General features: G+C 38.5%; 1 protein-coding gene across 8 annotated transcripts in view; it reads right to left on the reverse strand.

Moving 5' to 3' along the window:
- Positions 1-3,965: 3,965 nt before the first annotated feature.
- The window catches only part of LOC127176323 (microtubule cross-linking factor 1), a 64,527-nt gene continuing 51,950 nt past the window's right edge, over positions 3,966-16,542 (reverse strand). For 4 of the 8 annotated variants that reach the window (XM_051127993.1, XM_051127972.1, XM_051127956.1 and 1 more), the window contains 4 exons: positions 15,599-15,913; positions 15,209-15,285; positions 11,414-12,989; positions 3,966-6,320 (listed from right to left, as the gene is read on the reverse strand). In XM_051127993.1, coding sequence (XP_050983950.1) covers positions 6,102-6,320; positions 11,414-12,989; positions 15,209-15,285; positions 15,599-15,913 — 2,187 coding nt within the window. In that variant the 3' untranslated portion in view covers positions 3,966-6,101. Of the gene's footprint in view, positions 6,321-8,440; positions 8,471-9,362; positions 9,424-11,413; positions 12,990-15,208; positions 15,286-15,598; positions 15,914-16,542 lie in introns of all 8 variants that reach the window. The other 4 variants (XM_051127948.1, XM_051127964.1, XR_007829084.1 and 1 more) reach the window with 3 other exon arrangements.

Below are 16,542 nucleotides of genomic sequence, written 5' to 3' on the forward strand. Positions count from 1 at the left end.
TCTTAACATAATGTTAGTGTTATATCATTGTCAACTGAACTGTTATGTAATGTGTTTTGCCAGAATTTATCACAGACATTTTTTTGATGCTCTGGTGTGATTTGGTGTGAGGCTTTCCACTGAAACATGGAATTTAAATTCATTTTGCTTTTATTATGTCTGATATTTGTTTATACGGACGTACCTGAGATCTGAACGAAGCTGAGTTGTCATGACTTTACAAACAGCTGCAAGATGAGAGCAAATCTGCATCAGAATATCATGACATGTTGGGCTGCAGTGGTGCCGTTACCATGACAACAGTCATCTTGGCAAGAACCTTCATCTTAACAAGAGTGTGCAAAGGTTTAGAAGCCCAACAATGACTGTGCCATCTGCCGCTCACACACACACACACACAAATAAATACACACTCTCTTGCAAAAATCTCCAGGTCTGCTGTTGCGAGCTCTTCACCTTCTGCTGGGAGAAGAACAAACACTGTCTTTCACTCTATTATATTGAGTTCACCTAAATTACAGCTGTAAAATGATTGAAAGTTCTGCCAGCCTGTGTGGATAGAGAGAAAGAAGATGAAAGAAATAAAATGAAATTAAATGAAAGAGAGAAATTACAGGAAAGCAAAGACAAAAAGAACAACAGAAAGTGACGGCCATACAGATGGACGGACGGATAGATAGATAGATAGACAGAGACAGACAGACGGACTGATGGATGGATGATGAAAGACAGATGGACAGATAGATAAACGGACGGAAGGATAGATAGATGGACAGACGGATGGATGGATGGATGGATGGACAGATGGACAGATAGACGGATGGACAGATAGATAAACAGACGGAAGGATAGATAGATGGACAGACGGATGGATGGATGGACAGACAGATGGACAGATAGATTGACGGATGGACAGATAGATGGACGGACAGACAGACAGATGATAGACAGATGGACGGATGGATGGATGGCGGACAGATGGACAGACGGACAGATAGACAGACAGACAGATAGATAGATGGACGGACAGATAGATAGATGGATGGACCGATGGATAGATAGATAGATAGATAGATAGATGGACAGACAGATAGATAGACAGATGGATAGATAGACAGATGGATGGATGGATGGATGGACGGACAGACGGATAGATAGATGGACAGACAGACAATAGATAGATAGACAGATATATAGATGGAGGACAGATGGACAGAAGGACAGATAGACGAATGGATAGATAGATAGATAGATAGATGGATGGATGGATGGATGGATGGAGGACAGACGGACAGATAGACAGATGGACAGATAGATAGATAGATAGATAGATAGATAGATAGATAGATAGACGGACAGACAGACAGATAGATAGATAGACAGATGGATGGATGGATAGATGGAGTACAGATGGACAGACAGATAGATGGACGGATGGACAGATAGATGGATGGACGGACAGACGGATAGATAGATGGACAGACAGACGATAGATAGACAGATGGATAGATGGAGGACAGATGGACAGAAGGACAGATAGACAAATGATAGATAGATAGATAGATAGATAGATAGATAGATAGATAGATAGATAGATAGATAGATAGATAGATAGATAGATGGAGGACAGATGGACAGATAGATGGACGTACAGACAGACAGATAGATAGATAGATAGACAGACAGACAGACAGATGGATGGATGGATGGATGGATGGATGGATGGAGGACAGACAGATGGACGTACAGACAGATAGATAGATAGACAGACAGACAGATGGAGGACAGATAGACGGATGTACAGATGGATAGATAGATAGACAGACACATAGATGGACGGACAGACAGACAGATAGATAGACAGATACATAGATGGATGGACAGACAGACAGATAGATAGACAGACACATAGATAGACAGTTTGATTTGATTGACAGCTACAGTCTCTCACTCATGTCACTCATGAGGTTCAGACTCACAGTTCAGAGCTTCACAGATCTGATCACTTATTTAATTACAGATTCCCATCCACAAAGATTGGATTATTCTTTAGGAGGACACTGAGAGGACAGACATGTTCACGATTGTGTAAGATTGGCCGTGGAAACCCATTAATATGATGAAGAAGATTAGCTGAAGCAGCAGTGAAAGTCCAAACACAAAGGTACACAGCGGATCTGAAACGCACGGATGGGACAATTAGATCAACAGACGGATTTGTTTGAATGAGATCACAGTAATTATCTTATCAGGACCCAAGAGTCGAGCACAGACTCAAACGAGATCTCAAATCCATTTCCAGTGACATTGTAGCAATACAATCAGTCGGCGGTGAGTTATTTAACTTTGTTTCCTAAAACAAGCATTACAGCTATAGTAAAAGAGAAAGACATTTTTAACTTTAAAACTGTCACTTCTGGCCAAAATTTGAGTCCATAATCCATAATAACACTTGCAATGTTTCTTATAAATGTGCAACTTTTGGCTTCTCAAGATGTTAACTGATGGACTGGAGTGGTGTGGATTATTGTGATGTTTTTATCAGCTATTTGGACTCTCATTCTGATGGCACCCATTCACTGCAGAGGATCCATTGTTGAGCAAGTGATGGAATGCTACATTACTCCAAATCTCATCTACATGGATAGCCTGAAGTTGAGTGCATTTTAAGCCAGTTTTCATTTTTTGGGGGTGAACTTTTCCTTTAAAAGGACCTAAAAGTCCCTATAAAGTCACCTTTGTGTTTTCTTGTATCAGCAGTTCCTTATGTCCAGATGCAGTGATTATATAACAGTTCAAAGCCTCATTTATCTCTCAGGTGCTGTTAGAGTAACATAATACCGTCCGTGACCTTCCCCTCCAGCAGCTGATGTGATCCTCCTCTGAGTCTGTGAGTTTGTAATGACGCAGCACTCGCCGCTTTAATCTCAACTGCACAAAATTACACTCAACACTGTGTGCTACACCGAAATGAAAGGATTTGAGAGTCCTGGGAAATCTCCTTACAGCGACCTCATGCCTGCAGATCACTGACCTGCTGTCATCCACACTCTCATCTCCTCAAACCGTCTTTGAACGTTTTAAGCTTTTTCTGCTCATTTTATGACCTGCAACTATCAGCAGTTTCTCTAGCTGTTTGTTCCCTCTGAAGTAACACCATGTTTTTGATACCATATTCATTTAGACACATACCATTAATAAAAAAAAAGTACATGATAGCATCTTGAAAGTTTGAGGTCGGTAAGATTTTCAATGCATTTGAAAAAGTCTCTTCTGCTCACCAAGGCTGGACACATTTGACCAAAAATACAGTAAAAACAATAAAATTGTAAAAAATTATTAAGATTTTAAAAAACAGTTTTCTGTTTGAATATATTTTGAAATGTAATTTATTTTTGTGATCAAAGTTGAATTTTCAGCATCATTACTCCAGTCTTCACTGTCACACGATCCTTCAGAAATCATAATATGCTGATTTGCTGCTTAAGAAACATTTTCGATTATTAGAGGTGCTGTTTCACATTTCTGCCGAAACTGTGATGCATTTTATTTTTTTGGATTCTCTGATAAATAAAAATTCAAAAGTACAGCGTTTATTTGAAATAGAAATGTTTCATAACATCACAAATGTCTTAACTCTCACTTTACAAACTATTTAATGCATCCTTGCTGATTTTTTTTTTTTTTTCAAAAAACACAATATATATGAAACAAATAAATATATCATTAAACAGTTTTTTTTTTGTAAATACACATTCAGTTTATTACCAATTTAACACTCTATCATTAGACATCTGACAGTGACTTCATTTAAAACATTCATAATTTTTTTCATTTTCCTCCAAAGAAAGTTCTGAATTCATAATAACATCTATACAAAGACCAGTTAATAGGTACAATAATGGACTTAAAAAGTGTTCTTAATTGTGTCAATGCAAATTCAATGGCAACAAAAAAGACACGAGCCGCCACACGGTGAACGGCAGTGTATGTGTGTGTTTGTGTGTGTGATTGTGTGGGCTTACATCATGAGCTTTATCACAAGGTACAACAGCGTCTGAGTACATGCACTAAAGTGCTAGTGTTTAAAGGCATGCATATCAAATATGATATCTGCACAACTGCTGTCCAAACCCTAGTCAACACATCTGGAAGAAACCTGCACTGGATTCCTAGTGGAACAGGGGTAATAATTTGGAGCCGATCATGAAATATCCTATACATTTTGATCAATCCGAAAGGAATATTTCACCCAAAAAGGCAAATTTCCTCACTGTCATGCCATCAAAGATGTAGATGAGTTTGTTTCTTCACCAGATTTGGAAAAACGTATCATTTTATCACTTGCTCATCAATGGATGTGAATGGGTGCCGTCAGAATGAGAGTCCAAACAGCTGTTAAAAACGTCACAATAATCCACAAGTAATTCACACCACTCCAATCCATCAGTTAACATCTTGTGGAGCCAAAAGCTGCATGTTTGTAGGAAACAAATCCATCATTAACACGTTATTTAACTTTAAACCATCGATTTAGCCAAAAATGGTGCATATTTATTTCTTGATTCAGATAAGATGACTTTGTCACTAGCAACAGCAATAATTTGGATAGAGGACTCGTATTTTAGCTAGAAGTGACAGTTTAAAGTGAAAAACTGTTTTTGGCTTCATGAGATGTTAACTGATGGACTGTTAATTGTGTTAATTGTGATGTTTTTATCAGTTGTTTGGTCTGTCATTCTGACGGCACCCATTCACTATAGAGGTTCCACAGGTGAGCAAGTAACACAATGCTACATTTCTCCAAATCTGATGAAGAAACAAACTCATATATACCTTGCATGACTGAAGGGTGAGTACATTTTCAGTGAGCAATGTTGCCCACTTTTAATTTTGAAATTAGGTTTGTATCACATTTAAACATTTTCTGACATTAGTTCTGTAATTTACAGCCAAAATTCTACAGTATGTAACGATGCAGCGCTAGAATGTTACAATGAGTTGCTATGCAACAAACAACCAATCATAGACAGCCTCAATGGATGGCTTATTAAATATTCATGCATTTAAATCTTGGATCTGACAGAAACACGTTGAGTTTTCTATTTTTCTTCTTCGTTTTTGCAGCATGTTTCAGCCAGAGCAGATTTACATGTTACGTAACTTCCAACTGGAATCCTGTACATATTCCGTCAGGATTTTGAGACTTGGGAAATATGCATAAGGATAATCAGTGTCAATATACTCTCCTCTCATTTGTAGAACATTCAGTTTTACATTGGGTTTTAAAATACATTATGATTGACATCATGTATCATTCGTCCCTGTCGAACTAGAGTGTGTGTGTTTTCTCCTTTAGTTTGGATCTAATTCTCTTTACAAATACAACTGAGTCTTTTAAATTCAAGCATCAAAGGTTTCCAACGAAACAGGATGTGTGCGCAGAAATTAAGAAAATAGTTTTATAAACTACATACACGGAACATAATTTAACAAATGATATATTCACCCCCGAAATGAACAAAAATCAACACATGTAAACTTTTATGCTGTTCTGACAAAAGTTATTACTATCCACTTACAGTTTTCAGAACATCTGAAAAGAAGTTTGCGGCTTTGTGACCAACACATATCGAGTGGTATGTATTGCATACATGTACACGGACACACACGAGTACGGGACCGCTGCGAGGTCACGCGTGTGTAGGCACCTCTTATGGAACACTTTGCGGTGTTTTGCGTCAGTACATTCCAGGTCCTTGATGATTCCGAAACGGAATTTCTAGAACTGTTTCCGATCGGATCGGTTCAGCTGGTGCTCACAGAACTCTGCCCTCTAGTGGCAGGGCAGTTAAATGGTTTTTAGAAAGGTTCTCGATGGTTCCGTCGCTCCGGCGGTGTGCGTACGTGTGGTCAGGAACGGGAGATGGTTAAGAAGAGAGAAAGCGTAAGTACAATCCTGATTTATCGCCACATTTCCCTTTTTTGGTGAAATTCTAAATTCCTATTCTACGTCTCGATTCACGCTTGAGGTTGCGATAAACAGGTTGCTGACAGAACTCAAGGTGACAGAAAGCACAGAAGGATGTAGTCTAGGCTGGTTAAGGGAAAACCTCCTGACCGGGCTCCTCCGTCTCCGGGATGGTCTGAACCGGTCTGATGGGCGAGGGGAAGCGGAACCTCTCCGCTCGGTCTTTGTAGTTGGGCGACGATGAGGGCGAGTGGGCGGCCCAGCGGGACGGAGGTCGGCGGTTGGCAGGACGAGCTGGACGCAGGAAGCAGGAGTCCAGAGGTGGAGCCACTGGCGAACGAGGCAAGTCCTGCGTCAATAAGGAAGAAAACATAAGCCTTTAAACTTTGTTAAAGTTTTTTCAGAAGTTTATCTGTTAGTCAGTGTTGTCATTGTCTACAAACTATTGAAAATAAACCTGAAATATAATAAAATGTTAAATAAAAAAAATTAAATGTGACCCTGGACCACAAAACCAGTCATGAGGGTACTTTTATTTTTGGAAAAAAATAAATAAATAAATAAGCTTTCCATTGATGTATGTTTGTTAGGATAGGACAATATTTGGCTGAGATACTTAAAAATCTGAAATCTGAGGAAAATACTGAAAAAAAAAAAATCGCCTTTAAAGTTGCCCAAACGTAGTTCTTAGCAATGCATATTACTAATTAAAAAATAAGTTTTTATATATTTATGGCAGGAAATTCACAAAATATCTTCATGGAACATGATCTTAATATCCTAATGATTTTTGGCATAGAAAAAATCATCATTTTTAACCATACAGTGTATTGTTGACTATTGCTACAAATATACCCGTGCTACATAACTAGTTTTGTGGTCCAGGGTCACAAATAGTTAAAAAATGGAAATAGAAATGTTGGCTAATATTACTGAAAAAAAAAAAAATTATAAAACAACATTATAAAATTATATGATAAATAATTATATTATAAATTATTATAAATTATACAAAAATATTTAAAAAAAAATGTTAATTGAAATAAAGCTGACATAAAACATACATACTATATGATGTATAGTATGGATGGCAACCTTGGCAACTCACTGAAATATAAAATAAGGTACTGAAAGTTGATAAAAGTTACTAAAAATAGCTATATTAAAGCTATAGTAAAGCTAATTAAAAAGTAAAACTACTTAAAACGTTTGTTAATAAATAAAATTAAATAAAAATTAGAAACGTTGCCTTGACAAATAAATGAAATAAAAATAAAATCAAGCTAAATATAAAATAATAAAAAACTAAAACTAATAAAAATGACAAAAACACATACCAAAATAAGTAAAACATAAACTAAAATTAAAATATCAAAACAAAAGTTCTTTCAAATGACTAATTAATATTATAATGGTATATAAATACTACTAAAATAACACTGGTCTGCAAGTTTTAGTGCTTTATCAGATTAAACTATTGACTACAGTGGATAAACATCCATTTTATACTTTCTATATGAGCAAATAGCAAGAATAACACCCTTTTGAACTTTTGCTTTCGAAGAAAAACATGGTTTCAGCCTGATTTATTCTAAACAATTCTCCTGAGCGATAAAGCAAAAAATGAAAAATGAATGAGATTCCAGAGTGGGAGGTGGATATTTTCTGTTGTTTGAATAATTCAGAAACAGAGATTTACTATGTCTGCTTGAATCTGCGTTCAGTTTTTTAGCCAGACTTTGAAGCTGATACAAAGTGAATTTAAATGGAGTCCTGTGGGTCATCTGAGGCCAAAAAAAAAAAGCTTCTGCACTCCAGTGACATCATTAGCAACATGAAACCAGTGTTAACTAAAACTACAAATAATGATTTTTATTTTATCTTATCTTATAAATATCAGATGAAAAACCTTTAAACTTAAAAAACGTAATACATTTAAAAAATTTTAAAAATTACGACATTTTCACTACCAACTAACTGAAGTAAATTAGGTTTAAAGTTAAAGTACTACAAATTTTACAACTGAATTAAAATAAATTAAAGCTAAAAAAAAATATTAAAAAAAAGATAAATAAATTCCATGATATCAAAACATGAATAAATATATGATACAGTATATAAATAATACTAAAATAACACTGAAATGCATCCCAAAGCTATACAAGTAACCAGAAACACAGTTGTAACTGCAAGCTTTGAACAAGCGTAAAATTGTTGTTAGATGTTAAGAAATGAGACCCAGCATTAGCAGCCGATGTTAAACGCTGTAGCAAAGGCACCACAAACAACACACCAATGTCACTGCTAGCATGCGGTAATGTTGAGTGACGCTTGCATCCTGTTAACACCAGATAGCAAACATCACAGTACAGTGAACTGAGAAAGCACAAAATGTTAGGTTGTAGAGCTTCCATCAGTAGCGCTGGTGAGGTTAAGACCCTTTGAAATGGACAAAAATAATAAACTTACAAATACACAAACACGTGGCAGCCAAAGGACCTATGAAAAATAAAAAAGTGATTATATATTAATAGTCAAAATGGTTACACCATCCAAAAAGCCACTTGTGAGTTTGATACACAGTGACTCCAAAGGTATTAAAGGGACACTTAAAGAGACAGTTCACCCAAAAATGAAACTTCAGTCATTTGCTCACCTTCAAGTTGTTTTAAACCTCTATGAATTTCTTTCAGATGTTGAACACAATAGAAAATATTTTGAAGAATGTTGGTGCCCAAACAGTTGACGGTACCCACTGACTTTCATTGTTTGGAAAAAAATACTATGGAAGTCAATGGCTACCGTCATGTGTTTGATTACCAATATTCTTCAAAATATATTCTTTTTTGTTTAGCAGAAAAAAGAAAATCAAACAAAAGAAAGAAACTGAGTAAACTTTTATTTTTGGGTGAACTATCACTTTAAGTCACTTAAAAAGTGTACTTTTTGTCTTTATTTTTAAAACTATTTTGATTGTTTTATCTTTTAAAACGTCTACTTGGGAAATGTTGCACTTGAATAATTTGCTTGTGTTATTCTTAAACAAATAAATCAGCCAAAGTTTCTTGTGTTTTGTCATATGAAATCCCACCCCATGTGGATGAATGTTTGGGATAATAATTTCTGTCCATACAAACTCTAATAGCTTTTTGGATGACTGGTTATTGGTGACGTCATTAATACCAGACGATGGGCATGCTCACACCTACATGAGGATAAAGAAAGTGTGACCACAACAAAGCACATACAATATTTCCCACAATGCCTAGCGGTGATACGGTGTCTAGAAACTGTGTGGCATGCGGTGAGAGAAGTCCATTAAAATCAGTGAGACGGAACACAAGTGAGGTCACTGTGAGGTCAAAGGTCAAGTAAGGTCGGTGGAACTTACTGCACGGCGAGCGCAAGCTGCGTTACAGTCCCCAGGGTGCAGTTAGTAAGACAGTATGGTTCTGGAGACAACCCAGAAAAACAGCAGTAAACACACTGGTCAAAATTACACAACCACATCAGACTCAGGTTAGCGCTACAGCGGGGAGCTGGCAAGTCTGGCCGGGTCACAGCAGGGCGTCTATGGTAAAACCTGTAAAAGCAGCTCACTCTCCTTTAAATATAAGCATTATAGCACAAGATAGTTTAGTGAATCTCAAAACCTGTCCAGGTCATATTTCCCCCCAAATAAAAAAAGATGTATACACATAATATAATAATCATGATTTGCCCAAACATAATATAATATAATATAATATAATATAATCATTGTAATGCAAGAACGTATGCAAAATAAAGCTTTTAGAAAATAAAACAGAATAAAATAAAATAAAATAAAAAAATATTTGGGGGTGAAAAGTGACCTGAACATTTTTTTAGTGATATTCTCAATATAGTCTTGTTTCGAAACCTGTCCATGTCATATTTCTCCTCCACAAAAAAAAAAAAAAAAAAAAAAATAATATATATATATATATATATATATACACACATATGTATATATATAATACATTATTATATTAAAAAATATACACACATTATATTTATTATTTATTTATTTTATTCAGTTTTTTTGCCCAATTATCCTTACTATAGTACAATATAATATAATATAATATAAACATTAATGCATAAATAAATAAGTCTCAATGCCACAAATGTCTTAATGCAAAGATATATTAGTTATAAAATTTATGCAAAATATAGCTTTTTATAAATAAATAAATAAATAAATAAAATATTACTTTGAGGTGAAATGTGACCTAGACAGGTTTTTGTAATATCCAAAATACAGAAGTCTGGCTTCAAAACGTGTCCATGTCATATTTCTCCTCCAAAATAAATAAAAAAACATAATACATATATTTATTATATTTTACAAAATATATTTATTTAGTTTTTTTTTTTTTTTTTGAATTTTGTCTAATTATCCTTACTATAGTGCAGTATAATATAATATAATATAATATAATATAATATAATATAATATAATATAATATCATTAATGCATAAATAAATATGTTTTAATGCCACAAATTTCTTAATGCAAAGATGTTTTAATAGTTCTAAAAGGTATGGAAAATATAGCTTGACCTGGACATGTTTTTGTGACATTCACCCTCATACACTGATACATATGATGCATACTGATAAATACACTCTATGATATGTTTTTACTTGTGTACACTCAGAATATATCAGTACTTTTCCTAATGGCCTTGATGTACACACAATAGAAATAATCTATTTAAAAAATGTACAAAACCATCTAAATTTTCTACGAACTTAAAACACTGTGTGCTAAACTTGCAGCTTGCAAAAACTGTAGTGAACTCATCCCTTTCTTTTGTTGTACTATATGCATTCATGCCTAGTAATATCCATTACTCTTAAAACACAAATTCCCGATACATACAGTGCTCACAAAAAACATCTGCCTTTAATGATGTTAAAATCTCTGTAAATGTGTCTTTGACCATTAACATAGCATCATGGGATTGTGCAATGATGCTGCTCCTACAGTAAATGCTGATCTGTCTGTTGACAAATGTCTCGTGCTTTCATGTGGGGGATTAATTTTCCAAATGGATCGAGGTTGGCAGGCATCAAACACTGGATACAACTTTATTATGGTGAATTAGAACATCCTGCATCCAAATTATGCAAGCTAGCCCCACTGCAAAATTAAAAACAAGCAGCATGTGATTATACTACTGTTAGCATTGCAACAAAGCAGCGCGCCAAAGCATGCAACTCAGATGTATAAGGCCTGCGCTCAGGCAGCATTTGGCAGCTGGGAATGAGACTTTTTGATACTTTATTGTACCTTGAAACTGCATTGGTCAACTACCAAAACATTTAACGAGCAGCCAAATTTAATATACAATCTACACTAAAAAAATGAGACAAAGTAAGTGTCCATAGGTAGAAGGAAATAAACCTCTCAGTTACCTCAAGACATCCTGGTTTCTCTTTGTCTCCGGTGTTGTTCGGAGCAGCTGCGGATGAAGCGGAAAGCCTTCTTTCTTCTCTGAAGCTCTGTTCCAGTAGTTTCTTATTCAAGATTCGTGCTGCGTTCTCAGCTAGCGTGTAGCCTGGAGGAGCGGATAGGTCCTGTCTAACGCTAATCACCTCTGGAGTTTTCTCACCTTGCGTTTCTACAATCAGCTGCACAGGGCTTGGGGACCGGCCCCGAGAGTTCCTCAAAGGCCCCTGTGCAGCACAAACACTGGGAGATTTGGGGTCCGCTGGCCCTTGAGGCCCTGCTTCAGTGGGACGAGAGCGGCTGGGGGACTTGTTGAATTTCTGCATGGGGTCGTAAGCGATGGGCGTGTGGTCGATGATGTTGAAGAGGCTGGAGAGTCCGTCGTTGATGGTGGTGTGAACGGGACTGTCTCTGGTGGTCGTGGAACGGGCCCAAGCGGATTCGTTGTTCCCTTTTGGCTGCTGGGCAGTGGTTGTTGGGGTGGGAGCACGGGTTTGGCCGACAGGTTGTTCGGCTTTGCCAGAATTCGAGGGTTTCCGTTGGAGCTTGGGTGAGCCGTATTTCGGCGAACAGCATGGGCGTTCAAACTTGGCTTGTACGACTGGAGAGTACTGCATCTTTCTCAGGCTACGTGAAGGGGATGAGATGGGCGTGGAGCCTCCTTTGGGCGTTAGACAGCGGTGAGGGCTGCTTGTGAGGGTGCGAAGAGCCTCTGTTTGCAATCCCACGCTGATGGTCTGAGTGGTCTGTGTTCCCCGCGAGGTTAAACCATTCGTCTGGCTTGCCATGTCCCGTAGCTGCCTTTCTGGGGGGCTGGAACCGGATGCAGAAGATGATCGAATGGCATTCCGAGCAGAAAATGCCTTTTCCTTCATGTCGTCGCTCAGATTCCGCGACAGCTCCAACTCTAATGCTGAGGTATACCCGACGGCAGCGCAAATCGGTGGACGTTCTCCAGGCCTAAGTCCTGCCTCCAAATGAGTCCTAAGCTCACATGGCCACCTTCCTCCAAACACCTCCTCAGCACCTCCTACTACCTCCCCTGCCTTTACTTTGGTCACTTTGGAGAACACGTATTCCTGCTCAGGAGGGCCTGGAGCAGACCGCTCCCCTCGAACGGGACTATGGAGGACGTGCACCCCAAACTGTTCACCCCCCTGGGCTGCCCTGAGTGGGAGCTTTTGGCAGTACTCAGGGCTACTCATGGTGTTGGTGGTTAAGGTAGCGCTGGTGGTCAGGTACCAGGAGGCTGGCTGGAATGCTTCTGAAGTAGACTCGGCCCTTCGGGATTCTGCCCTTTCTGCCCAGGCCTCCATCACTGGAGAGGGGATTACTGGGCCAGGAATGGGGCAAGTAGCCAGGGAGCTGGTGGGCAGATCCCAACCCTTACTATTAAACTCTTCAATGTATTTGAGGTCATCTGGTGAAAGGGGAGGAGTCACATCATCTCGTCCGTGCTCGCCATGCTTGCTCTTATCTGGTAGGAATGGGGAGCTGTCCATCAAACGCTGGAAGTCGCTCATGGAGCAAACTGACTTCGCCCTGCAGAGGCAAAAACAGATGCATAGTTACACTGGTGCTGCTAAACATTGTAACCAACACTGCATCTTATTATTATTTTGAACTTAGCTTGATGCAGTTCATTGAGGGACTGAGTGATCTGCAAATGATAGACGCAATGCTCAAAGAAGGTAAATTATATATCAGAATCAGAATCATATATGTCCCCAGAGTTAAACCTATGTTCCCCTAACCTTGGGAACATTAGATCCTGGGAACTGGGGAACATAGAACACTGAGAACATGGGACCCTAAGAACTTGGGAACACAGAACCTTGGGAACAGGGGATCCCAGAAACCAGGTAACATAGAACCCTGAGAACTGGGAGCCTTGGGAACAATGTTTCCCAGAAACTGGGGAATATAGAACCCTAAGAACATGGGAGCCTAAGAACTGGGGAACATGGGACCCTAAGAACTGGGAGCCTGAGAATTGGGGAACAGAACCCTAAGAATTTGGAACCCTAAGAACATGAGATCCTGAGAACAGAGGAACATAGAACCCTAACAATATGGGACCCTAAGAACTGGGGAACATAGAACCTTGGAAACAAGGGATCCCAGAAACTGGGGAACATAGAATCTTAAGAACTGGGAGCCTGGGAAATGGGGAACATAGAACCTTTTGATAACAAGGGATCCCAGAAACTGGGGAACATAAAACCCTGAGAACATGGGACCCTAAGAACTTGGGAACACAGAACCTCGGAACAAGGGATCCAAGAATCTGTGGTACATAGAACCCCAAGAACTGGGAGCCTTGGGAACAAGGTATTCCGGAAACTAGAGAATATAGAACTCTAAGAACATGGGAGCCTAAGAACTGGGGAACATAGAACCTTGGGAAAAAGGGATCCCAGAAACTGGGAAACAAAGAACCGTAAGAACATGATAGCCTGGAAACTGGGGAACATGGGTCCTAAGAACTGGGGAACATAGAAACTTGGTACTAAGGTATTCCCGAACTGGGGAACATAGAACCCTGAGAACTGTGAGCCTGAGAACTGGGAAGCATAGAACCCTTGGAATATGGGACCCTAGAACCCTAAGAACATGAGATCCTGGAAACTAGGGAACATAGAAGCCTGAGAACATGGGACCCCAAGAACTTGGGAACACAGAACCTTGGGAGTAAGGGATCCCAGAAATTAGGAAACACAGAAACCTGCGAACTGAGGAACATAGAACCCTAAGAATATGGGACAATAAGAGCTGGTGAACAGAAGCTTGGGAACAAGGGATCCCGGAAACTGGGGAACATAGAACCCTAAGAACATGGGAGCCTGGTAACTGAGGAACATGGGAGCTTTGAAACATAGAATCCTAGAAACATAGGAACGGCTCCATCAGGAGCATGCCGATAATACTTTAAAGCTCTCTAGAGGTAGGCATCAGGCTGCGTTTAATGAGTCAGCCCAGAAGGATAAGTATCTTTATTAGAACAATACCAATGCATTGATGAAGTTATCTCTCCTTTGTTGCTGGCACATTTAATCTTTAGCCTACTGAGATTAAAATATTCCTTTCCATTCACAATTATCCAGAGATGTTGCCAAAATGGCAACAACAGCACAGTCTAAACATAGCAGTTATCCTGCACTCAAACAAGGGCAAAGCAAGATTGATTGATCTGTACAAGGTGAGACTGTCAGGAAAAGACACTGAAGCTTATCTGCAGTAACTGAAACAATGCTGAGACCTTTGAAAAAGACAATGATGAACTGACATAGGTTCAATAACCTGGTCTTACAAGAATTCACTGCCAAATAACAAAACCAGCAACTGAAGACCTCAGGATTCACTTTCATGGAGTGTTTAATATATGCAAATTAGCAATATTTTCCACAGCCAGCATGATTTTCATTGACAAATCTCACCCCTAACTGCTTTAAGAGTAAACTGTGGCATCTCAAATCATTTGTCTTGTTGAGAAGAGGAGTGAGGCTGTTACTAAATGACCAGACTTATGGAAGGGACCTGAGCCATATCCAAAGGCCAGAAGATCATAGAAATTTGGGGACAGACTCTGCTTATAATTATGACAAACTAACCCTAATCATAATTATATATCTTTTAGCATTGAAATATAAGACTATTTCATTAATGTAGGCATTTGCGATTCTTCTGGGGACTTCTAGGTTCCTAAAAGAAGAGCAAAACTTTACTCAAACACACACATACAAATAAACAAAAAAACATACCTGAGTAGGCTGCCGCTGCTCGTCTCTTCCTCAGGGTAAATGGCAGGATCCACACTCTCAGATATCTCATTTAGTGCCTGAAACAACAACACAGTTAAAACATCAAAGCCACAAAATGCTAACTTGCTTTAAAAAAATGTATGCAGTATATCTGAGTGCAGTTTGTTTTGCCATGTAGTAATTCTTACTCATTTCACATGCAAAGATGTTAGCCAATCATAATAGAGGTAATTTACATATAGAACTCTTTCACAGCAGCAAAAGCAGCCTGTTTAACAATAAGGGTCAGAGAGAGGATAATAACCATGAAAAAAAAAAATGGCTTTTGGTGCCCAAAAAAACGCATGATATGAAATGCGCCCTGTCGTGCAGTGTGTATTGATGTCTTACTCTGTCTCTTACTTCCTTCAGGTGGGGGAACCTCTTTTCGCTCTCCAGACGTGACGGAGGAGGCACCTCGGCTTCACTAAGAGGATCCAGAGAGAGGGCGTCCAGGAACAGGCTCTCTGGAGGTCGGTGTCCCTCAAAAGGTCTGGCTCTGCCCATCGCCCCCTTCTCCTCCAGCGTGGCCTCCGAGTCGGAGTGGGAGCGCGTGTGTGCGGCTGTGCAGGGGGAACGTGGAGATCTAGGAGCCTTACAGGGGCTCTCCTGAGGGGAGAAGACATGCGCTGCACCTCCTTCTGACTGGAGAATGTCTTTCTGCATCTGGGGTGGAGCAGAGGAGATATTGGCTTTGTTTTATAACCTTGTAAGCTGTCTTGCTGCCAACTGTCTACATATGCAACTATCTTCTAAGGCAGGGTTTTATTGTCAGCTGAGCATCTCCTTAGATGTAAAACATTTACTTGAAGATTTTAAGTTAAATTTCAATAATTCAACAACATACTCCCATGTTCATGGTTCTCTGATGTTGGTTAATGGTCAAATGACATGCAAGTAAATGCATGCAATAAAATGTAATAATAATAATAATTTACTCTAATTATTAAAAAATTAATACATAAATATGTTTTTAATTACAGTAAAAAAAAAAAAATCTATTTCTAATAATTATACTTTTTTACGCTACAAATTACAATACTAATATTTATTTTAGTCTTAATTTCTTTTATTTTAAATGTGTATACCCTAAAGCTTTAAATATTCTGTCCAGAAAATAATTGGAAATTATGCAAATGTGTAAACAAAGTGAACTTAGGACGTGTTGCAAAAAAATGCATGTTAAACTCACAGCAAAAGCAGAGTTTTTTGCATTTACTGCGAACTAAGCTGCTCAGAGATGCTGAATACAGCGGATTATATTATGATGATTATGTTAACATGCTGCTCGAATA

Source organism: Labeo rohita, chromosome 2 (genome assembly GCF_022985175.1).
Source record: "Labeo rohita strain BAU-BD-2019 chromosome 2, IGBB_LRoh.1.0, whole genome shotgun sequence".
NCBI classification, from domain to species: Eukaryota; Metazoa; Chordata; class Actinopteri; order Cypriniformes; family Cyprinidae; genus Labeo; species Labeo rohita.